The sequence below is a fragment of the Engraulis encrasicolus genome, chromosome 9, assembly GCF_034702125.1.
Source record: "Engraulis encrasicolus isolate BLACKSEA-1 chromosome 9, IST_EnEncr_1.0, whole genome shotgun sequence".
Taxonomy (NCBI): domain Eukaryota; kingdom Metazoa; phylum Chordata; class Actinopteri; order Clupeiformes; family Engraulidae; genus Engraulis; species Engraulis encrasicolus.
In genome coordinates, this window is record NC_085865.1 from 1,557,721 (window position 1) to 1,582,749 (window position 25,029).

General features: G+C 44.5%; 1 protein-coding gene and 2 long non-coding RNA genes across 3 annotated transcripts in view; 1 reads left to right on the forward strand and 2 right to left on the reverse strand.

Moving 5' to 3' along the window:
* The window catches only part of LOC134456073 (suppressor of tumorigenicity 14 protein homolog), a 55,012-nt gene that overhangs the window by 28,276 nt on the left and 1,707 nt on the right, over positions 1-25,029 (reverse strand). Inside the window, exons 4-8 of the mRNA XM_063207506.1 lie at positions 11,706-11,830; positions 5,857-5,924; positions 4,847-5,037; positions 2,913-3,020; positions 1,997-2,216 (exon numbers count right to left, since the gene is read on the reverse strand). Of these exons, the coding sequence (XP_063063576.1) occupies positions 1,997-2,216; positions 2,913-3,020; positions 4,847-5,037; positions 5,857-5,924; positions 11,706-11,830 (712 nt within the window). The remainder of the gene's footprint in view (positions 1-1,996; positions 2,217-2,912; positions 3,021-4,846; positions 5,038-5,856; positions 5,925-11,705; positions 11,831-25,029) is intronic.
* LOC134454922 (uncharacterized) lies at positions 13,055-15,949 on the forward strand. The gene is made up of 3 exons (XR_010035928.1): positions 13,055-13,817; positions 14,742-14,818; positions 15,231-15,949. It is a non-coding gene; the product is annotated as an uncharacterized LOC134454922 (long non-coding RNA).
* Positions 21,521-24,724, reverse strand: LOC134455346 (uncharacterized). The gene is made up of 3 exons (XR_010036093.1): positions 23,948-24,724; positions 22,948-23,005; positions 21,521-22,524 (listed from the first exon to the last, which is right to left on the reverse strand). It is a non-coding gene; the product is annotated as an uncharacterized LOC134455346 (long non-coding RNA).

Below are 25,029 nucleotides of genomic sequence, written 5' to 3' on the forward strand. Positions count from 1 at the left end.
TACAAAGCAGTGATACCACACACACCACCTGCAGATCAAAACACACACACTAAAGCAGTGATACCACACCACCTGCAGAGCAAAACACACACTATAATGCAGTGATACCACACACCACCTGCAGAGCACAACACACACTATAATGCAGTGATACCACACACACCACCTGCAACAAAACACACTATGAAGCAGTGATACCACACACACCACATGGTACAGCAAAACACACACCATAATGCAGTGATACCACACCACCTGCAGAGCTAAACACACTATAAAGCAGTGATACCACACCACCTGCAGAGCAAAACACACACTATAAAGCAGTGATACCACACCACCTGCAGAGCAAAACACACACTATCAAGCAGTGATACCACACCACCTGCAGAGCAAAACACACACTATAAAGCAGTGATACCACACACACCACATGGTACAGCACAACACACACACTAAAGCAGTGATACCACAGCACCTGCAGAGCACAACACACACACTATAAAAGCAGTGATACCACACAAACCACCTGCAGCACAACACACTATAATGCAGTGATACCACACCACCTGCAGAGCACAACACACACTAAAGCAGTGATACCACACCACCTGCAGATCAAAACACACTATAAAGCAGTGATACCACACACACCACCTGCAGAGCAACACACACACTAAAGCAGTGATACCACACACAGCACCTGCAGAGCACAACACACACTATAAAGCAGTGATTCGTATGCGGAGAGCTTGTGATGTACTGTATGATGTGTGGGGTCTATGTACGATATACATGTACTGTATAAGTATAATAGTGGTGAGTGGCTGGGTTCACCTGGCGATGATCTTGATAGTATCTACCATATGTGATGAGTAGTGAGATGTTGAGTGGTCATGTTTACCTGGCGATGATCTTGATAGTATCTACCATATGTGATGAGTAGTGTGATGTTGAGAGGTCATGTTTACCTGGCGATGATCTTGATAGTATCTACCATATGTGATGAGTAGTGGTGTTTACCTGGCGATGATCTTGATAGTATCTACCATATGTGATGAGTAGTGGTGTTTACCTGGCGATGATCTTGATAGTATCTACCATATGTGATGAGTAGTGTGATGTTGAGGGGTGAGGGGTCATGTTTACCTGGCGATGGTCTTGTTAGTGTCTACCATATGTGATGTAGTGTAGTGTTGAGTAGTGAGGGGTCATGTTTACCTGGCGATGATCTTGTTAGTGTCTACCATATGTGATGAGTAGTGTGATGTTGAGTGGTGAGTGGTTGTGATTACCTGAGTATGATCTTGACCAGGCCTGGAATTTCCTCATTTTTGGGGGCAAGGCCACTTGTCCATTTTTTTAAGGGCATTAAGGCCGAAAAGGAGGACATGTTTTTGCACGGGTGGTTTGGGGTCCTCCCCCAATATATATATTTTTTCTTAGATGCATTTTAATGCATTTTAATCAATTAGGTGTCCGGCTTAAATGCTAAACCACAAAACTTAGTCAGAGAGGGCATCAAGGCCACTGTGGCCTTATGGCAGATATTTTTTTCAAGGGCACAAGGCCGAAGTGGGAGGGCACGAGGGCCATGACCCTCATGGCCCTCACGAAATTCCTGCCCTGATCTTTGACAGTGGGGTCTATCTACTATGCGTATGTGATAAGTACTGTATTGTGCTGTCGTTGTCATGTTTACGCATGTGATAAGTACTTTATTGTCGTGGTCATGTTTACCTGGCGATGATCTTGTTCTGCAGTGGCAACAGGAAGTCGTACGCGGAGAGCTTGTGATATACGGTATGTGATGGGTAGTGTAGTGTAGTGTGTGTAGTGTGTAGTGTAGTGTAGTCTATCTACTATGCTGCATGTGTTGAGTCCTGTAGTGGTGAGTAGTGAGTGGTCATGTTTACCTGGCGATGGTCTTGTTAGTGTCTACCATATGTGATGTAGTGTAGTCCTGTAGTGTCGAGGGGTGAGTGTTGGTGTTTACCTGGCGATGATCTTGTTCTGCAGCGGCAACAGGAAGTCGTATGCTGAGAGCTTGTGGGCGGAGCAGCTGCCGGGCGTGGCGCCCTGTAGCGTCTGGACCACCAGCCGCACCACGTGACCCGACGGCACCCGCAGACGCCACTGGTAGTACGGGCGCTTGGGGCTCACCAGGCTCAGCGTGCGGTTGCTGCCATACTTGGCATACAGGTCAAAGGACATCGCTATGGAGACGAGGAGGAGGAGAGGCAATATTGAGTACAATAAAACCAACAGGATATGAAGAAGATTAGAAAACAAAAAAATGCAAGAAAATAAGGAACCCGTACTTGGCATACAGGTCAAAGGGCATCGCTATGGAGACGAGGAGGAGAGGCAATAAGGAACCCGTAGTGGGCATACAGGTCAAATGACATCGCTATTGAACAACGGAATACGAAGATTAGAAATAGGTGTGGGGAAGAACTACTTTAGACTGTTTATAACTATAGGACAAGACAAATGTAGAAAACGAAATAATGAGTAGGAAAAAAGATGATAAAGTGTGAGGTTGAGGCACAGGGCCGGATTAATCCACAGGCTAGATATGGCTGCAGCCTAGGGCCCCCCACCTGCCAGGGGGCCCCTACAGGCTAGATATGGCTGCAGCCTAGGGCCCCCCACCTGCCAAGGGGCCCCTGATTGGTCAAAAGTGAGAAATTGCAGAATTATGACAAGATGCAATATTGAAATATTCATCTGTCATGTTGACTACAGTTGGTAGACATGTTGTCCCTAATTCCTAGCATGTAATTATGACACTGTCCATGTAAATTTGTCACAAAATTTGCTTTCCGAGGGGCCCCACATCCACTTGTATCCTAGGGGCCCCAGGCCATCTTACTCCGGCCCTGGTGAGGCATGTGTGGTGTGCAGCTGACCTTGCAGCCCCATCTGCCATTTGCCGCTCTGCAGAGCGTTGGGATTCTTGATCTTGTCAGCCTTGTCATCATCGTCATCGTCATCCTCATCATCATACCCATCCAGACCTGCAGGAAATACACACATGCGCACGCATGCACGCACGCATCCCCGCAGCACACAAACACACACACACACACACACACACACACACACACACACACACACACACACACACACACACACACACACACACACACACAAGGCAAGGCAAGGCAAGTTTATTTATATAGCGCATTTCATACACAGGTGCAACTCAATGTGCTTCACAAAGTTAACAAATGTAAATGAAAGGAAACAGGGAAGAAAGAAGGAAATGAATTAGAGTCAAAAAGCATTTAAAAACATTAAGATAAAACATAAGGTAAAAATAATAATAAAATAAAATAAAATGAAACAAATTAAATAAAAAATAAAAATAATAAGAATAAGTAATTTAAGCTAGGGGAAAGCATCTGAGAACAGCTTTGTCTTGAGTCTAGATTTAAAGCTATCAATAGTGGGTGCATTTTTTATGTCATCTGGAAGGTGGTTCCAAAGCTTTGAAGCATAGAAGCTAAAGGCTGCCTCTCCACACTTTGTTTTGACTTTTGGAATCACCAGCAAATTCTTCTCCGTTGACCTTAGTGACCTAGTTGGTGCATACAGCTGAAACATATCCAGTAGATATGTGGGTCCCATTCCATTTAGTGATTTAAACACAAGTAGCATAGCCTTAAAATCAATTCTGTAGCTTACTGGGAGCCAATGCAGCGATCTTAAAATTGGAGTAATGTGGTCGAACTTCCTTGTCTTTGTAAGAACCCTTGCAGCTGCGTTTTGTACAAGTTGAAGCTGTTTAATGGTTTTATTGGGGAGGCCAGTAAAAAGACTGTTACAGTAATCAACTTTACTAGAAATAAAGGCATGTATTAGCTTCTCCAGATCATGTTTAGACATCAGGCCCCTAAATTTAGAGACGTTTTTTATGTGATAAAATGCAGACTTAGTAATAGCTTTCATGTGACTGTTGAAGTTTAGGTCACTGTCAATGAGGACCCCAAGATTTTTAACTGTTTCCCTTGCTTTCAGTCCCTTCGTTTCAAGGATAGTAGCAATCTTTTGTCTCTCCTCTCTTTTCCCAAATATAATTACTTCAGTTTTATCTGTGTTCAGCTGGAGGAAATTGTGAGACATCCATTTGTTAATTTGGTCCATGCAATGATAGAGTGATTCAAGGGGGGTATAGTCATTTGGGGACATAGATAAGTAGAGCTGGGTATCATCCGCATAGCTATGGTAATTTATGGAGTTATTCTCGATAATGTGTCCCAGTGGCAACATATACAGATTGAACAGTAGTGGTCCCAGAATGGAGCCCTGGGGGACCCCACAATCCAGAGACACACACACACACACACACACACACACACACACACACACACACACACACACACACATATACCCAGTAATGGGGCATCTAAATTTGCTTTACTGGCTGGCAGCCTTTCCACTGCCTTTGAAAATGACAACAATAGGATGTCAAATTCCAAATTAACCCATTTTGTCTTAAGCCCTTTATGGGAAAGGATGCCCTCTGCCTATTAAATCCTAAATATCTCAGCCTCCGAAGCACTTACACACATGAAATTAGTTACATTTAAAAGCTAGGACCCTCGTTTTGCCTTAGAATGTGTTCATTCAACTCTAACTTACCCACATTTTTAAAATAAAACAGCTCAAATCTCAAGAACCTGAATGCAGCGTTTACAGCGTAACCTGAATGCAGCGTCTGTCTGTCTATCTATCTGTCTATCTATCTATCTATCTATCTATCTATCTATCTATCTATCTATCTATCTATCTATCTATCTATCTATCTATCTATCTATCTCTCTCTTCTACAGTATCTTACCCAGTAGTGACATGGTGTCCTCTTCCTTGTCGAGGTGGTAGCGTACTTCGTTCCTGTTGTAGAGGAACTTGTTGGTGTAGGGCAGGCGTCTCTGCAGCCGCTCCGGCTTGGCATTCTGGATCTCCGTGGCAACGGCAGGCGGGGCGGAGAACTTGCTCCAGTAGAACACAGTGAGCCCATCGGATCCTTCACTGTCAACACAGACATGCACGAAGGAATTACTTAATTATTTTAGCTATTCATACCATTATTTTGACTTAATTGAGAATGTTCTTGATAAATACAAAATCCAAGCCTGCAATACTACTCTGGATTGCTACTGGCACACTGGGTAAATGGGATGAGGCTGACGTATGCACCACTCATTTTTTAACAAGCAGTTCCACACTTTTACAACTCTCCAGGCTAAAACCTACAGTAAGACCACTAAGGTACAGTAATTCTCTGTTCAGAAGTGTTACTGGTTCATTTGATGTGACCTTACCGTGCAGGGTACCGTGGCCTAATGGTAGGGCACTGGACCACTATACTCATGAACGGCCATCCGGGTACTTTGGTCGTAAATGTGCGTTACGCCCCTTTATGGGTGAAAACAAACCGAATGTCTCATCAACTTACATGCTACATCGGCTTGTCTAAATGAACACAGTCCATGCTTCACGCACGGCTGTTTGGCTCTATTATTTGAACAGCCGGCAACACAACACGTTTTCGGCATGTTGCGCGTGAACAACGCTTGTCTACAGGTCCGTATCTTTAGTTAATTAAACCCCAACATCACCAATTGACTTGCATGGGTTGCTTTCCCCCACAAATGGGCGTAACGCACATGGAAAACGTCACGCCGTTCATGAGTATGGCAGCAACTCTGGATCAATTCCTGCCTGGGTAATTATTTATCCATCCCGAACTCTCTTTTCCGACTCATATCCTGTCCCTTTCTCAACTGTCTTCTCAAATAAAGGGATAAAAATATCTCAGAGAAAAAAGGATAAGTGTGACAGACTCACCTGAAGGCAATAATCCCTGAGCGTTTGTAGTAGGACTTCCAGGGGGTGGAGTTATACAGCTCTGAAAACTGAGGAGAGCAAAATACTTTAAATTCCACCCAAATGCAAACGCGAATCCACTACGGCAACAGTAGGAGAAAGTATGCAGTACTGATCCAGTGCATGCCAAAAAACCAGCAAGACATTTCCTGAGTGCCTCAGTTTAGCAGCCGTGCGTATCTGAAATGGAAGGGTTTTCTTTTTCAGCATGACACAGTCAACACAGTCTACCTCTGTCTCTCTCACTTCATAACTTCCTGTCTCTCCTCCTCTCTCTCTCTATTCTGTCTCCCTGTTACCAAACTCTTTCCTGAACTTGAAGGTCTGGCAGCCTTGCACCTGTGAAATGGAAAGTTTTTCTGAGAGTGACAGGACCAGAGCGGCCTCCACAGGCCCTTAACCCCCTCAGGGGGGCCGGCTGCTCTCAGGTATGGCCGCTGACGACGTCACGGTTGCGTTTGCTTAGGTGTGAGCGCGCTCCACTCCGCTCCGCTCCGCTATCTCTGTCCTGTGCTAGGTAGGGGGCCGTCCGTCCGTCCGTCCGTCCATCTGGCAACAAAAGCGCCGCTCTGTTCTTGGAGTAATTGGCCTGGCCGAGCACAGCCTGCACTGCACTGCACTGCACTGCCAGCCAACAACAGCCCCATTGTCTTGACCTCAATGTCATTTGGAAAAGTCTATGCACTTGTTGGTTGGAGCTAGGGTGGGGGTGGTGTGGGGAGTGGAGTGGAGGGGAGTGGAGGGATGGTGTAAGGTAGGTGAGGTGAGGTGAGGTGAGGTGAGGTGGGGGGACACTGGGTTCAAATCACCCACGTGAGCAAGGACACGCACAAGGCCCAGTCACCCCCTCTGGCCCGCACACACAACCACACACACACACACACACACACACACACACACACACACACACACACACACACACACACACACACACACACACACACACACACACACACACACACACACACAACACGAACTGCACCACGGCCAACAGGCCAAGTGTCCCATCCCGCCGCACTGCCCTGCCACACTGCCGCCACGCTGATGTGTTATGATCTGAAAAACAAAATGAGTCACAGGAGGTAATTCATGTGTAATTGCGGCTCCTATTGAATTTGACAGGCGAGACAATTTCCTCAGATAAGCCTTTAGTGAGAGATAAGCTGCAGTGTTTCTCATGGCATGGCAAAGGCATATGCTTTCCCTCTCTCTCTCTCTCTCTCTCTCTCTCTCTCGTTCTCTCTCTCTCTGTGAAAGCTGCCTGCCTGCCTGTCTGCCTAGTCAGGCCTATCTCCAGAGAAAGCGAATACCAGGATAGGACTAATAGTCCGGACTGCTGCCAAATCTGTTCAACACTTGAATAGTTGCCATGAATAGCAATACAACTATTCTGGGCACAAGAAACTACACAGTTTGTTGCTCACATGCGCCTTACTGTAACAATTACATACACTTGTTGCTCACATGCGCCTTACTGTAACAATTACATACACTTTTGTTGTGGTGGTTATCAGTTTCAGTCTGCATTTAATTCTGCAGTATTATCTAAAACCCTTGGATGACAGATATTACTTTTATATAAAATATTTAAAATATTACATAACATTTATTTTATTATTATTTTCTTTACTTTCTCTCTCGTATCTTTCATTTTTGGCTGCAAATGCTTCTTTGTATGTGTAGTTTCCTATTTCATTCTTCTGAAGTCCCTCCCTTTCCCTGGTCGCCACCTCTCTGTTAATCTCGGTCATTAATATGGCAGAACACAATATGGTGCTTTGCATGCCAACTGAAAACTGAACATTAAAAGTATGTAATGGAAACATTCACTCAGTCACATCGGCTTTGCAACACTTAAATAATCTCATCTCTTCCTGTCGTTCTCAGTGTAACTCTAATGATCACTCTAACCTGTCTCAATCTTCACCCCACTCTCTCTCTCTCTCTCTCTCTCTCTCTCTCTCTCTCTCTCTCTCTCTCTCTCTCTCTCTCTCTCTCTCTCTCTCTCTCTCTCTCTCTCTCTCTCTCTCTCTCTCTCTCTCTCTCCCACCCTTTCCAACTTCCCTACAGATCCAACTAGAGCTGTTCTCTGATTTCTCTCCATCTCTCTCCCATTCTCTGTCTCTTACTTCCCCTCTCCTCTCCTCTCCCCTCCTCTCCTCTCCTCTCCTCTCCTCTCCCCTCCCCTCCTCTCCTCTCCTCTCCTCTCCTCTCCCCTCCTCTCCTCTCCTCTCCTCTCCTCTCCTCTCCTCTCCTCTCCTCTCTCCCTTCCTCTCCTCTCCTTCTCCCCTCCTCTCCTCTCCTCTCCTCTCCTCTCCTCTCCCCTCCCCTCCTCTCCTCTCCTCTCTCCTCATTCTCTCTCCTCTCCTCTCCTCTCCTCTCCTTCTCTCTCCTCTCATTCTCTCTCCTCCTCTCCTCTCCTCTCCTCTCTCCCTCTCCTCTCCTCTCCTCTCCTTTCATCTCCTCTCCTCTCCTCTCCCCTCTTCTCCTCTCCTCCCCTCTCCTCTCCTTCTCCTCTCCTCTCCTCTCCTCTCCCCTCCCCTCCCCTCCGTTCATCTCCGCCCCTCTCCTCTCCTCTCCCCTCCCCTCCTTTCATCTCCGCCCCTCTCCTCTCCTCTCCTCCTTTCCTCTCCTCTCTCCTCCTCTCCTCTCCTCCTTTCCTCTCCTCTCCTCTCTCCTCCTCTCCTCTCATCCCCTCTCCCCCTCTCCTCTCCTCTCCTCTCACCATTGTCTGCGTCTCTCTTTCTTCTATTCCCTATCGGTAACATTCCCTCTCTCTAATGTTCTTCTCCCTTTTCCCTCTCTTTACTCCTCTCTTTGTGCTCACCCTCAGAAAAACGTGAGGCCACAAGCACAAGTGGAGGATGCAAGGTCGCATATTGGAATGCACTCCCTGTCTCGGTCCTGCTTCCCAGTTGAGAGCTGTCATAGGTGAGGTGTGAGCGTCCGCCTGTGTCTCCTCCTGCTGGGGGTCTCTCCCTCTCTCCCTCTCTCTCCACTCTTTTCTTCTCTCCTCTTCCCTCCTCTCCTCTCTTCTCTCCTCCTCTCTTCTCTTCTCTCTTCTCTTCTCTCCTCTCCCTCTCTCTCCTCTCTTTTCTTCTCTCCTCTTCCCTCCTCTCCTCTCTTCTCTCCTCCTCTCTCCTCTCTTCTCTTCTCTCCTCTCTTCTCTTCTCTCCTCTCTTCTCTTCTCTCCTCTTCTCTCCTCTCTTCTCTTCTCTCCTCTTCTCTCCTCTTCCCTCCTCTCTTCTCTTCTCTCCTCTCTTCTCTTCTCTCCTCTTCCCTCCTCTCTTCTCTTCTCTCCTCTTCCCTCCTCTCTTCTCTTCTCCTCACCTCTCTTCTCTCCTCCTCCTTTCTCTTCTCTTCTCCTCTCCTCTCTTCTCTTCTCTTCTCTTCGGACAATGTTTTTATTCAGCAGTCAGTCATTCACTTTCTCTCTCTCCCTCTCTGTCTCACTCTACTAGACCCTCTAACTCCCTATACTTCTCTCTCTCTCTACCCCTCCTTCACTCTGTCTCTCTCTTTCTCTCTCTCTCAATGTCTCTCTCTCTCTCTGCGCTCTATTGATCTCTCTCACTATCTTTCCCCACTCTCTCTCTCTTTCCTTTTCTGCTCCCTGCAATCTCTCTCTCTCTCTCTCTCTCTCTCTCTCTCTCTCTCTCTCTCTCTCTCCCTTTCCTCCCTCTTTCTTTCTCTCTCTCCCTTTCCTCTCTCCCTCCCTCTCTCCCTCTCTCTCTCACTCTCTCTCTCTCCGATCAGCATGGACACCGCTCGCTCCCTTCTCCCTCGCTCTGCTCTGCTCTGTTCACAAACGCTGGTCTTGTCTTCTCGTCTGAAAAGCGTCTGAAAAGCGTGGGTCCCCGGGGGACGCCCTGGGGCTCTCAGTGCGGGGGCCTCAGAGAAGTGCGGGGGGGTGGGGCTCTCAGTGCGGGGGCCTCAGAGAAGTGCGGGGGGGCTCCGGTTACAGGCCGCTTTACATTCAGGAGAGGGGGGGGGGGCAGACCTGGGGCCCGACCAGGGGCCGGAGGCGGGGGGCCAGACCTGGGGCCGGATCAGGGGGCCCCTGCCTGGGGCCGGAGAGGGGGCCGCAACAGGGGCCAGGAGAGGGGGGGTCAGACCTGGGGCTGGATCAGGGGCAGGAGAGGGGGGGGGGGGGCAAACCTGGGGCTGGACCAGGGGCAGGAGAGGGGGGGGGGGGACCTGGGGCTGGACCAGGGGCAGGAGAGGGGGGGGGCAGATCTGGGGCTGGACCAGGGGCAGGAGAGGGGGGGACAGATCTGGGGCCGGACCAGGGGCAGGAGAGGGGGGGGACAGATCTGGGGCCGGAGGAGGGGCCAGGAGAGGGGGGGGGGGACCTGGGGCCGGACCAGGGGCAGGAGAGGGGGGGGACAGATCTGGGGCCGGAGGAGGGGCCAGGAGAGGGGGGGGGGGGGACCTGGGGCCGGACCAGGGGCAGGAGAGGGGGGGGACAGATCTGGGGCTGGACCAGGGGCCGGAGGGGGGGGTGGGGACCTGGGGCTGGATCAGGGGCCCCTGCCTGCTCTACTGCCATTACGATCGCACGAGCCCACGCCGTGCCGAGATGGGGAAAAAAGCTAAAAGAGCTAAAGCTGGCTTTGCATTTCAAAACGGCAACAAAGGGGTCTGGACGTGTGTGTGTCTGTGTCGGTTTGTGTGTGTGTGTGTGCGTGCGTGAATGATAGGGAGGAGGTTGATGGGGGCAACAGAAACAACAGAGGAACCCCACCGATTTTGGGAGCAACTCTGTAACGGCTGTTCCACGCACGCACGCACGCACGCAGGTACGCACGCACGCAGGTACGCACGCACGCACGCACGCACGCACACACACACACTGAAGTACGTATCTCCTGGTGTCAAAGGATAACAGACCTCTAGAGTGGCCACCAGAGACTTAAGGCATTCCAGAGGAGAGAGAGAGAGAGAGAGAGAGAGAGAGAGAGAGAGAGAGAGAGAGAGAGAGAGAGAGAGAGAGAGAGAGAGAGAGACAGAGAGAAAAAGAGAGAGAGAAACATAATGGAGTAGGCAGAGAGAGAGAGAGAGAGACAGACAGACGGAGCAAGATACAGTGATGGGAGCTGAAGGGTAGTGGGGGTAAATGAGACAGAATGGGGAAGAACAGCAGAGAGATAAAGGTAATAATAGAACGAGAGAGAAAAGAAACAGCTAGGCAAAGAAAAGATAAAAGACTGAATGACTGAGAGTAAGCATCAGCAACAGTTAGCATTAGTATTGTCATTGAGCCATACATTACCCTGTATCTCTCTCCATCTCTCACACACACACACACACACACACACACACACACACACACACACACACACACACACACACACACACACACACACACACACACACACACACACTTTGCTCAGGTTACGGTAATATAATGTAGTGCACTTATGTAATGATCGAGGGCCTGGCACTGGTTACAGTAATGTGCTGTAATGTAATGGTTACGGTAATGTGCTGTAATGTAATGGTTACTGTAATGTGCTGTAATGTAATGTAATGTAATGTAATTTAATGGTTACGGTAATGTAATGTAATGTAATGTGCTGGTTACGGTAATGTAATGTAATGTAATGTAATGTGCTGGTTACGGTAATGTGCTGTAATGTAATGTGCTGTAATGTAATGTAATGTAATGTAATGTGCTGTAATGTAATGTAATGTAATGTAATGTACAGGTTAGGGTGATGTAATGTAGTGTACAGGTTACTGTAATGTGCTGGTTAGGGTAATGTAATGTAATATGGTTAGGGTGCTGTGCTGTGCTGTGCTGTACTTACGTAATGGCGGAGGGCCTGGCACTGGAGGCGGTACTGTGGGGAGGAGGGCTCGGCGAGCTCGGGTGTGAAGGTGAGGTTGGGGAACTCCACACTGCCTCCCAGGTAGAACACAGAGGAGCGCGGGGCTGCCAAGGGCAACACGCCAGACATGTGACCAACGCGGCGGCCGGCCGGTTGGCATCCATACGTAGCCACCCACCAGGGGAGAGAGACATAAAGAAGGCCATTGAGGAGGCAGTACAGGCAGCCACCATCGGGTGTAGTGCACCATAGTTTAGTGGGCACACGTACGAGAGCACGAGAGCATGTGCAGCAACATAGGGTAACACATACTCAGATACAGACACACAGACAACAAAACACACAGACACAGACACAGGCAGAGGCGCACACGCACACACGCATACACGTACACACGTACACACACACACACACACACACACACACACACACACACACACACACACACACACACACACACACAGGGTTGGTTCTAGTCAAATCAAGCATCCTCTTTCCTTTTTGGGCATCTAGAGATTGGTATCGTTCATAACGTCACACAGCTGATCTAGCACCTAGATACAGTTATACTGAGTGTGCCCATGAATAGCTATCGCAAAAGTGTAAACGTGTTAAGAGTGAAGTTTGTTCTATTTTACTTGGCATAATAATTCGGAGTGACTTTTAGGTGTTTCTGGTGCCCCAAAGACATTAAGGCACCCTAGGCGACCGCCTTGTCTGCCTACGCCTAAAGCACCGGCCGGCCTACTCTACGATGGGCATAGCTGTCATACCCTATGATGGGCATAGCTATCATATGGGCATAGCTATCATACCCTATGATGGGCATAGCTATCATACCCTATGATGGGCATAGCTATCATATGGGCATAGATTTCATACTCTATGATGGGCATAGCTATCATATGGGCATATCTACCATATGGGCATAGCTAATATACTCTATGATGGGCATAGCTATCATACTCTGTGATGGGCATAGCTATCATATGGGCATAGCTATCATATGGGCATAGCTATCCTACCCTATGATGGGCATAGCTATCATACTCTATGATGGGCAATATGACCCGAGTGGGAGGGATGATGTGCACTGACATCCTCCCTGGTTTGGTTCGGCCATAGGCACTGTTGGTTACAGTGACATCCCAGGGAGAATGTCAGTGCACATCATCCCGACCACGAGGGTCATATTGCTTTTATACAATAGTTCAATTGCCAACAATTTATGATTCATACTCTATGATGGGCATAGCTATTAAGAAGGTGTGGTCTGAAACACAGATGTTGGGAACAAAATGGAGAATGACATACAGTTATGGAGAGAGATCAGTTTCAATATTAAGAAATGAATGTCACACCACTCACCAATATATTTCGTGATCCACAAACAAATGTAATAACATTCGCAAATATAATTCATACATTTCATGATCCACAAACAAATGTAACAACATTCACAAATATAATTCATGATGCACAAATGAATGTAACCCCATTCACAAATGCCAGCGCAGTTCTATTCATTTGCAAACCGGTCTACATATATTCGCAAACCCTATACATATTTATGACTTCCATTGTATTTGTGTGTGGATTTTTGAGACTGTCCTGACGGTATTTGACACACAAATGTGCTCAGCCAATCACATCAGCCGGCGTTCGAGCGTAAGGTTGAAGACATTGCGCTTCTATTACGCAGAGAAGGTTACTAGTGCGAAGCCACCATAGATCTGTATAGAACTACACCGATCCGAGGAAATAACCGGAAGTAGAGTCATTACTGAAGTGCTCCATGACGTAAACTCGGAAGCGTATGAAGTTACTGACTTTCACATCATCTTTGTACAAATATGTCTGGATCTGGACTAACGTGTGCTGTAATCGGATGTCACAATAACAGCAGAAAGCTAAAAATGTGGAAAAAGAGCGTATGTGCGCTTCATAGTCCACAGTTTAAAGAGGATTGTCCTTGTTGTGTGCCCTACGGTGTACACCGCTTCCCCGGCCGTGCTGAGGATGAAGACATTCGCAAGATGTGGATTAAAAACGTACACCGAAAGGACTTTGCCCCCAAACAAGTATTCAAGGGTATGTATTTTTATTTCTAGGTGGTTAGTGTAGTTAAGTATTGTAAGCCAGTGTCTATGTAACATAAACTGTTGGCAACAATTATTTCGCTTGGCTAGCTAACGCTAGTTACGATTATTTAGCATTCTTTCATTAAGACCTAAGTTTCCCCAGGAGTGGGAAGAGCATCATTAGCCCCATGGTTATCTGTGCTGTGTGTTATGGTACATTTGTGTGCTTATGTTCGATTATTTGTGTATGTGTGCCCTTTGAAATGAAAATGTCACCCTGGCAACTTAGCTAATTATTTTGTTATGCTAGCGAAGTTTTGGCAAGGCTAGCCAGGTTACACTGACTTCAATAAGAAGTCAGGCTAGGTTTTGGTAGCACCATGAGCCCCATGGTTATCTGTGCTGTGTGCCATGGTACATTTATGTGTTTATTTACGATTATTTGTGTATGTGTGCCCTTTGAAATGGAAATGTGACCCTGGCAATTTAGCTCATTCTTTTGTTATGCTAGCGGAGTTTTGGCTAAGCTAGCCAGGTTGTGTGACTGACTTTAATAAGAAGTCAGGCTAGGTTTTGGTAGCTTTTGTTTTGTTCATAACCTAGCCCAATTTTATTTTCATCTCATAAATCGGCCAGCATGTTTGTATTTGTAATAATGTTTGCCATTCTATTGGAAATAAAGTGGTGGGGACAAGCTAGTTTAATCTCAAAAGTGGTAGGCCTATGGACATGTCCCCCAACACCCAGACTGAAAATAACCTTTCCTCAACAAAAGATAATTTTCGCTATCCAACCTCAGTGTACATGTCTTGCTTTGTCCTGTATTTTGTCTAATGTCTGTGAGAATGACTGCAGCCATGGCAAATATAATTTTCTGTTTCATGTGTAACAGTCAAATATATTTTTTATCTCATCTTATTCCCACCCTCCTTAGGTGTGTGGAGTACACTTCCCTGACGGCAGACCAACGCAGGAACACCCATATCCCATAATATGGGATATGAATATAGTGTAAGTTTACATGTATATAACAAATAACTTAAGTGCTTTTTTCTTAATTACCTTAACCATATGTTGTTAAAGTACTTTTGGAGCGATTTGCCTACAGACGTTAGACTCTCTCCCATCTGCCACTTTTTAATCTAGGCTAAAAAATAATAATAAAATAAACACACACACACATTTTCTTAACTTAGTTATTGACTCTTAGTTGTTATGCTTTCTCTCCTTAAGGCTCTGCTTTTATGTACCTACATTGCCTTTCAACACTTGTCTTATTATTCCATGCAAGAGTCTACATCTGCTAATTGTAATATAATGCAATGTGAAGTGAGATTTAAAGTGTTCTGTAGGACAGTGGCGTTGTAATTAACTGTTTTAAAAGCTGTTGGCGTTTTTTGTTCCTTCTTATATTTATTCTCAGAAAGCACCATCATGTGGAAGACCACCCCCTAAGAGGAGATGTCTCCAGCCCCCAACAGAGAGACTTGGATTAATGTTGAGAGGATTATTGTTCAATACGGTGTAGAAACACTTGGTTCAGTTATATGTAGATATCTATCATCTTTCAAGAAATCCTTCATCCCCTCAGCTGTGACCATACTGAACAAGAGATGAACTGTCCAGCTGCAGCATGCATGTATTGTGTGGTCTTGTCTTTTTTTTTTTGGTCAAGCCTTGTCTAATGTCTGTGAGAATCACTGAAGCCACGCCAAAGACAATTTTCTGTTTCATGGGTGTAACACAGTGTTTCGCAACCTTTTTTAGGCGAGGCACCCTTTCAGTTCATGAAAAATTTCAAGGCACCCCAAACCAACAAGCCATAACATGGCATTGCATCCCATACCACACAAGCTTAGAAAAGTAGCACATTTGGAGAGGTCACACGACCTACGTTCGAAGTTGCAGCTGACTAGGGCGACCTATATTTACTTTATTGTGTGTAAATGGCAAATGAAAGATTCCACTGACTAGCATTAACTTATGCAATATAATACATATTTGTCTAAATTGATTATTTATTTATCAGCCACGTTTCCGTGGCACCCTTGGGGGTGGCCCGCGGCACCCCAGGGTGCCCCGGCACCCCTGTTGAGAAACACTGGTGTAACAGACAATAAAGTTGTATCTAATCTAATCATATCAATGAGAATCACTGCACCTGACAAAGGTATGACATACTGTATACTGTAGGCTTAAGTGCTGAAGAAAAATGAATTAACCTGGCGGTTTTGAAATGTTTATTTACACAGTTATTAAAATGCATACAGATAGTGCATTTAATATAGTTCAATACTGTGTGCTTACTTGATGGTTTTTTATATGTGCTGAACTGAAAAACAACCTAGCTACTTGTGCCCAATATCCAACTGCAGCATTGTAGTTGCAGGTGGGGGGTGATGGTTGTTCAAATTTGACACACACCTTACATTGGTCCACTTTACAAATGGCCCCATACACTAAATGACACTTGCTGGTGTGTTTTTTACTAGGCAACTTGTTATTAATCACTAATGTTCTTAATGTCATTTCAATGCAGCTCTTTGTGAGAAATCTGGGCAGCCATGGCCTAGTGCAGGGATGTCAAACTCAGGCCCGGGGGCCAAATCTGGCCCGCAGAGTCATTTCATTTGGCCCGCAAGATCATTTCAAATGTGTATTACAGTTGGCCCACATACACCATTAATATACATTATTATATGGTTGTGACGTCATCGGTCGAATGCTCCATTCATTTCAACGGGGCTCCCCAACGTTCGCACGTCTGTTATTTTTCGATAACGGACGGGTTGGTCTATAACAGACCGCTGTCAATGGCAATAAGACGTTTCACTGCTAAAGCGACTTTTCAACAAGACTCTAATCAGCTGCTGTGATAGACGACACCTGTTGCCCTGGCTACCTAGCTGTTGCCTAGCGGTGTTCCACAACGGCTCTGTTTTGTTTTGCGCAGCAACAAGTCCCCGCCATGTGTGAATCATTTAAGTATATCCATATAATAAGCGGGTTAACTTTCGGCGAGTCGGTCGCTTTGTGGAATAGCAGCACTTCAGAGAGAACAAGACCCCTCCGCTCCGCGTCGGGGTCTAAAGATTCTCTCTGTCGTGCTGCTATTCCACGGTAGCGACCTTCTCGCCGAACGTTAACCCTTACTTAAAGTTTTCCGTCGCTGTGACGGATTTCCGTCAACTGGATTTTCGTTTGGACGGATTTCCGTCCTTATAATTCATGTCAATTAATTTACAATTTTTACTTTCCAACTGAACTCAAATCGAGAGCACTCCTGGTCATGAGAAGTGGACGAGAGGTGTGTTTGGTGTACGGATTTAGTTATACACTCCAGCATCGGTGGTGTCATACAACAGATTCACTCAGTAGTTTTGAGCCATCCCCTGGTCTTCCGTGTTCCAAAAAAAAGTACACGAGCGGTCAACAATTCGGTTGCGGCACAGCGCGAGAGATTTAAAAAAAAAAAAAAAATAGCCAACATTGTTGCTGATGGCAGAAAAGACAATACGTGTAATACTATGTCTTTAAAGTGCAATGACAATCATTAAACGAGTTGGACTGATATTCCAATATGGGCTAATAATAATGCATATGCATGGAATGCATAGTTGGAAGAAGGTAGGACACGTATGTTTCCATTATCGTTGCACCTGCCGTGGCGGATAGTTAGAAAAAAAAGAGTAGTTTACTTGGACTGCGCATGATGTCCTTTTCATGAAGGGTTTTCCTTATAAGCATTGTGACTTTTGCTAACATTATTCATAGCCCCAATGGGACGGCTATCATTGGCAGCTAGCTAGGATATACCATGCGTAATACCATGTTTCATCCTCAAAGTTTAGCGTGTTTAACTCGCTACGTACATGTAGAACTAGCTCTAGTTGTCTTTCTGACAACGGACAATTTACAGTCTCATCTGTAATCTTAGCTTATTAACTTTGTTGTTGCCGATATATATTTAATAAATAAGTTAAAAATGGATTGCGTTTTACAGGGGTCACAGAGGCTATCCCTGGCAGAGCCAATATTTTATGCCACGTCTTGTTCTGGGAAGCAGTGTTCTGATGGGTGGTCAATAAATGCCGTTTCGGTGTTTGTTTCACTTTCAAGGCTTGTTGTAGGCTACTGTGTGATGCTATTTTTGCTCAACGTCTGTGCCCATCTTCTCGGACTACGCTTCGTTTGAGTTCAGTTATTTGCACACTGCGCACTCAGGACTGATAGGTGGGTGATTTGTCTTGATTCGAGTGGCAAGTTGCGCGACGAGCTTGGGAAAGTGTGCTACTTTTGTGAAACGATAGACGTATGTCTGTGACTGTGTCGTGTCTGCTTGTAGGAGAGAACACGAGTGCGTGTAGGAATCGGGGACGTTTTTTAAATCAATGGTAAGCGTGTGCCTGGCACCGCACATCGAGAAGCAAAAAAGTACCGGTAGCCATAGGTTTTCAAAACGGTAGAACACAAGAGGTAGACTACCGCACCCTGTTGTAAACGTCAACAAGTTATTTGTAACAGGATGAATAGTGAAAAACATACAAAATAACCAACAACTAGTTTTCTCCCTCTGATTGCTATGACCAGTGCATTATTTTTTAAATGTCAGAAATACAACTGCAAGCAATGCGCACCAGTGCTTTCACCAGAACAGTGTTTGCCCATTCTGATGGGAAAGACAAAATATAGCCTACTACTACTACTACTACAACAACAACAAAAAAAACATAATGGGATCACTGTATCAACGCATTGCAATTCCAAGTCAATAATTCTGTGATATCAGCTAGACAATTTTGAAGCAACACTCATTGTGAATCTATTCTGCATAATGTTGTGAACAATTCATAAACAATGGGTAGAAATAAGAGGAAATAACCAAAACATACCCCAAATTGCAGTTCAATGTTTGCAGTCTGCTATAGTATCCATCATCCCTCCATTCTCGGCCAGTTCTAGTCAATCTGGTGGCCTAGGCCTGCCCCCTTTCCCTCTTTCCTATTTTTTGTATTTAGAATTTGGCATCTGTAAACATAGCATGGTAGGCCTACATCTGATTGAGCACATCTGATCTAGTACCTACAGGTACATTCCTACTGATTGTGTATGTAGGCCTACTGAGTCTGTAATGTATATTCATTGTTAATGTGAAGTGTTAAGTTTTATGTTGGTTGAAGTTCTGATTTTGTGGCACTTTTTTGATTACTGGCGCCCTCAATACATAGGCCTATTCTGCTCTAGGCGACTGCCCTGTCTGCCTATGCCTAGTGCTGGCTCTGGCACCATTCCTTGCATAAAACCAGTGTATGTTTCGTTATGAGGGCAGAGCCTGGCTACATTGGTGTTCGTTGGGTTACAAAGTGATACTCGATCGGGTGCCTAACCGGTAAAAAAAGTTCAGTCAGATGACTTTTTTTTGCTTTAATCCCTGCATTAATATATAGCATAATAAGACCTGAACATAAAATGTAATATGTCACAAAAATATGAGTGGGCATAGGCCAGTAAAACAGCTCACACTACTGCAACAGAGTATCTGCAGGCACATTTGAACGACGATGGGAATCTGTTTGTGAAATTTAATGAGATTAAGTGTGTTTGCACAATTTTAGGCCGTTGTAAATATTGAGTTTGGCCCGCGACTTTGTTCCAGATTTGTATTTTGGCCCTCTGTGAGTTTGAGTTTGACACCCCTGGCCTAGTGGTTAGAGAGTTGGTCTTTCAATCTAGGGGTTGCTGGTTCGAATCCCCCACGACCTCTCCCTACACCTCCATCCATGGCTGAAGTGCCCTTGAGCAAGGCACCTAACCCCACATTACTCCAGGGACTGTAACCAATACCCTGAAAAATAATAGTTGTAAGTCGCTTTGAACAAATGAAAGCGTCAGCTAAGTGAAATGTAATGTAATGTAATGTAAAATCTTGCTGCAGTGTGTTGTGGAATAGACACAGGAGCTGACCTGTGGTGTCCAGTCTTAACAGAGAGCTGGTGCCACTGTCACACATTCAATTTAATTAATCATTATCCCCCTTATATTGATTGGGAAATGTTATACTGGCTTTTTTTTATTACCTCCTGACTATACCAGACATCATTTTTATCATTACCTCTGCCACATAATATGTGATTGTCTGAGTTTTGCAGTCTGTCTGTTTGTTCATCGCTGGGTACACAGCTTGCCACTAAGGGGCGCCAAATCCTTACTTATTGCTGGAGACGCTACCACAAGGAGAGGACGGGAGGTGATGTCTTCTAAAAGGGCTGTGGTTAAGTAGCCTAAGCAATCAGCTGGTGCAACCCAGTCTTAACACTGCCTCAAAATATCAGTTCTTGAAAGGCACGATTTACATGGTGAAATTAATGACATGTTGAGGCCAACAAGGCTTTATTTTATCAGTTAGAGGGACACTGTGCAGGAAATGGTCAAAAAGGGTACTGCAACTATGCTGCTCATTGTAACTGGGTTGCCTATTGCCAAATTTGCTCTTTTCATGAAAGTTTACTAAATAATAAACTCAGATTTTCTGTTATGGCCCAAGTACAGTCCTTTTTGCAGCTAAAAATGGCTATTTCTGGAAATTCAAAATGGCGGACAATGATGGAGGAGATCCCCCTTTGTATGTATGAAAAGTGCAATTTTTCCAGTCATAATGAATACTTAGAATTTAATGGTGGTGGTAAGTATTCATGAAAAAGGTAACATTAGTGAATGAGTAGCATGAATTCTGGAAATAAACAACTATAAATCTTGCAGTGTCCCTTTGATGACAGAGGTTTAAAAAAAAAAAAAAAAAAACACACACACACACACACCTTGCTTTCTGATTAGGCCTTGCCTAGAGAGAGAGAGTTTCCCTATTGCCAAGGCGGCCACCTTGACCTGAAAAGATAAAGATTCCCTCTTGTTAACGTAGGCCTAATTTCTAAAGATAGATATATATATGCATGCCTGGTTTTAAATTAACAACCGGTCAAATGCTGGTGAAAATTCAGGTTCTTAATTCATTCGGCAGTTATATTTTCTTTGTTTTGTTTTTACTTTGTTACAGTTTTTGCCTAGGCTACTGCTTAAACACTATAGGCCGATGACCAAAGTAGCATATTGTTCAGTTGTTGGTACTATAACTTAAACACATGCTGCTTTACCTTAATCAAAAGTCAAGCATTACACTTTCATACCAGCTTTGCAAAGCACTTGTTCCTTTACGCAACACACACACTCCGGCTGTCTGCACACCATTTTATACACAAGACACTTTGTTCAAAAGTAAATTCACAGAGTGTCATTGTGAAAACACGTCTGTTAAAAAAACAAAACACACTGGATGTATGACGAGATGTAGACACAGACAATAAAACACATGCACCGTTTTCAACCATTTGATGATCTGGCTATTAGGCCCATGTCCCGCGGCGCTGTTGAGTTTCAGCAACTTCTGAATGTGTGCTCTGAGTATGGGGTTGAGTTTGATGTAGGCCTACAGTACAATCCAAAAAAAAGTGTTATGTTCAGGATCTTAAGTCTTTCCAACGTTTTACCTGTCAGGGCAATCACTGTGTGTCAAGCAGTACAAAATATCTTGGGCATAGTATCGCTGAAAAGTTGGAAGATGATGCTGACATGTAGGCCTACAGACAGGGACAAGTGTAGTGTATGCCAAACATGTTTGTAAGATTTCAAGAAGGTTACACAGGCCTGCACAAATAGTCAAAATGTCATCAACATGTTTTAATCAACCTGAAATTACATTACTCAAAATTTTGAAGCATTTTAACCTTCTTATTGCACGTTCAACATGAATTCGGACATTGGCGAGACAGCGGGTTCTTGTGACTTCATGTTCTGATAGTTGTGTACATCCACGTGTAAATGCTGGAATAGCCAATGTCACTCCTGGAGGAAGAACATCTCCAATTGTGAATCCCCGGTCTGTCAAAATCTGATCACCAAAAATCAAATGTGACAGAAATCCACAGTTTGTGATAAAAGTGTCACTAGCTCTGCCACCAAACAGTTTTGACACATACATCACAAAACCATTGGGGGCTATGCAATAGAGGAGTTTGTAGGTGTTGTGATGCTTATAGTTGCTGTATGTTTTTGCTCTTTTCCCCAAGTTCTTCGGTCTTTGGACAAATATTTCAGTGCAATCTATGATGCATGTTGCATTGGGATAGTGTTCAAGAAAACTTGAGGGTCTTACTCTATTCAGAGTGTCTCGAGGGAGCCAAAACATAAGATTTTCCCTTGTGAAATTGGCAAGTGTTGCTCTCCACATTGCGAACATATCACAGGCTGTAGCCAAGCCGAAGCCTCATTAGGACCAGCAGTAGCTGTTCATGGACTGGTAATTTGAACGTCTTCGACTGTGGAAGAAAGCCAATGATGGTGTTCAAAAGTTGCCAAAAGCTGATGATGTCTAGTCCAGTGTAAAATTTTTGACACTTTATCATCCATGTCATGAGCTGACAGTGATGGTGTAGGATCTGTTTGTGTGCTTGCATCTTTTGTTGACTTCATCGAACAATAATCATGATCACTACGCTCTGGCCACTGAGTGCCAACATCACATTGGTGTGGAGACAGACTATCCTCCAAGCTATGCCCTACTTCGGTGTCAGAATCTGTCACAGGAGGCTCATCACATGGTCTCTCTGTTGGGGGCTGGAGACATCTCCTCTTTGAGGTGGTCTTCCACATGATGGTGCTTTCTGAGAATAAATATAAGAAGGAACAAAAAACACCAACAGCTTTTAAAAACAGTTAATTACAACGCCACTGTCCTACAGAACACTTTAAATCTCACTTCACATTGCATTATATTACAATTAGCAGATGTAAACTCTTGCATGGAATAATAAGACACAAGTGTTGAAAGGCAATTTAGGTACATAAAAGCAGTGGCTTAAGGAGAGAAAGCATAACAACTAAGAGTCAAGAACTAAGTTAAGAAAATGTGTGAGTTTGTGTGTGTTTTTTTTTTTTTTTTTTTTAGCCTAGATTAAAAAGTAATGGCAGATGGGAGAGAGTCTAACATCTGGACGCAAATCGCTCCAAAAGTACTTTAACAACATATGGTTAAGGTAATTAAGAAAAAATCACTTAAGTTATTTGTTATATACATGTAAACTTACACTATATTCATGGGTGTTCCTGCGTTGGTCTGCCGTCAGGGAAGTGTACTCCACACACCTAAGGAGGGTGGGAATAAGATGAGATAAAAATATAATTGACTGTTACACATGAAACAGAAAATTATCTTTGCCATGGCTGCAGTCATTCTCACAGACATTAGACAAAATACAGGACAAAGCAAGACATGTACACTGAGGTTGGATAGCGAAAATTATCTTTTGTTGAGGAGGGGTTAATACTACATGGGTGTAATTTTCAGTCTGGGTGTTGGGGGACATACATGTCCATAGGCCTACCACTTTTGAGATTAACCTAGCTTGTCCCCGCCACTTTATTTCCGATATAATGCCAAACATTATTACAAATACAAACATGGTGGTCGATTTCCGAGATGAAAATAAAATTGGGCTAGGTTATGGACAAAANCAAAAGCTACCAAAACCTACCCTGACTTCTTATTTAAGTCAGTCACAACCTGGCTAGCTTTGCCAAAACTCCGCTAGCATAACAAAAGAATTAGCTAAATTGCCAGGGTCACATTTCCATTTCAAAGGGCACACATACACAAATAATCGTAAATAAACACACAAATGTACCATGGCACACAGCACAGATAACCATGGGGCTCATGGTGCTACCAAAACCTAGCCTGACTTCTTATTAGTCAGTGTAACCTGGCTAGCCTTGCCAAAACTCCGCTAGCATAACAAAAGAATTAGCCAAGTTGTCAGGGTCACATTTTCATTTCAAAGGGCACACATACACAAATAATCGAAAATAAGCACACAAACGGACCATGACACACAGCACAGATAACCATGGGGCTCATGGTGCTTTTCCCACTCCTGGGGAAACTTAGGTATTAATGAAATAATGCTAAATAATCTTAACTAGCGTTAGCTAGCCAAGCTAAATAATTGTTGCCACCAGTTTATGTTACATAGACACTGGCTTACAATACTTAACTACACTAACCACCTAGAAAAATAAAATACATACCCTTGAATACTTGTTTGGGGGCAAAGTCCTTTCGGTGTACGTTTTTAATCCACATCTTGCGAATGTCTTCATCCTCAGCACGGCCGGGGAAGCGGTGTACACCGTAGGGCACACAACAAGGACAATCCTCTTCAAACTGTGGACTATGAAGCGCACATACGCTCTTTTTCCACATTTTTAGCTTTCTGCTGTTATTGTGACATCCGATTACGGCACACGTTAGTCCAGATCCAGACATATTTGTACAAAGATGATGTGAAAGTCAGTAACTTCACACGCTTCAATTACGAGTTTACGTCAGGGAGCACTTCAGTAAAGGCGGCCGCTCTACTTCCGGTTATTTCCTCGGATCGGTGTATAATACAGATCTATGGTGGCTTCGCGCTTGTAGCCTTCTCTGCGTAATAGAAGCGCAATGTTTTCAACCTTACGCTCGAACGCCGGCTGATGTGATTGGCTGAGCACATTTGTGTGTCAAATACCGTCAGGACAGTCTCAAAAATCCACACACAAATACAATGGAAGTCACAAATATGTATAGGGTTTGCGAATATATGTAGACCGGTTTGCAAATGAATAGAACTGCGCTGGCATTTGTGAATGGGGTTACATTCATTTGTGCATCATGAATTATATTTGTGAATGTTGTTACATTTGTTTGTGGATCATGAAATGTATGAATTATATTTGCGAATGTTATTACATTTGTTTGTGGATCACGAAATATATTGGTGAGTGGTGTGACATTCATTTCTTAATATTGAAACTGATCTCTCTCCATATTATACAGTACATGTGCATACATGTGTACAGATATTCACACCCATACAGAGACACAGACACACATACATACAGATGTCCACACACATACACATAAACACACATACACATACATACAGATACACACACTATACACATACAGATACACACAGATACACACACATACACACAGATACACATGCATACAGATACACATACATACAGATACACACACACACACAGATACACACATACACATAGATACACATACACACAGATACATATACAGATACACATACACACAGATACACACACATACAGAT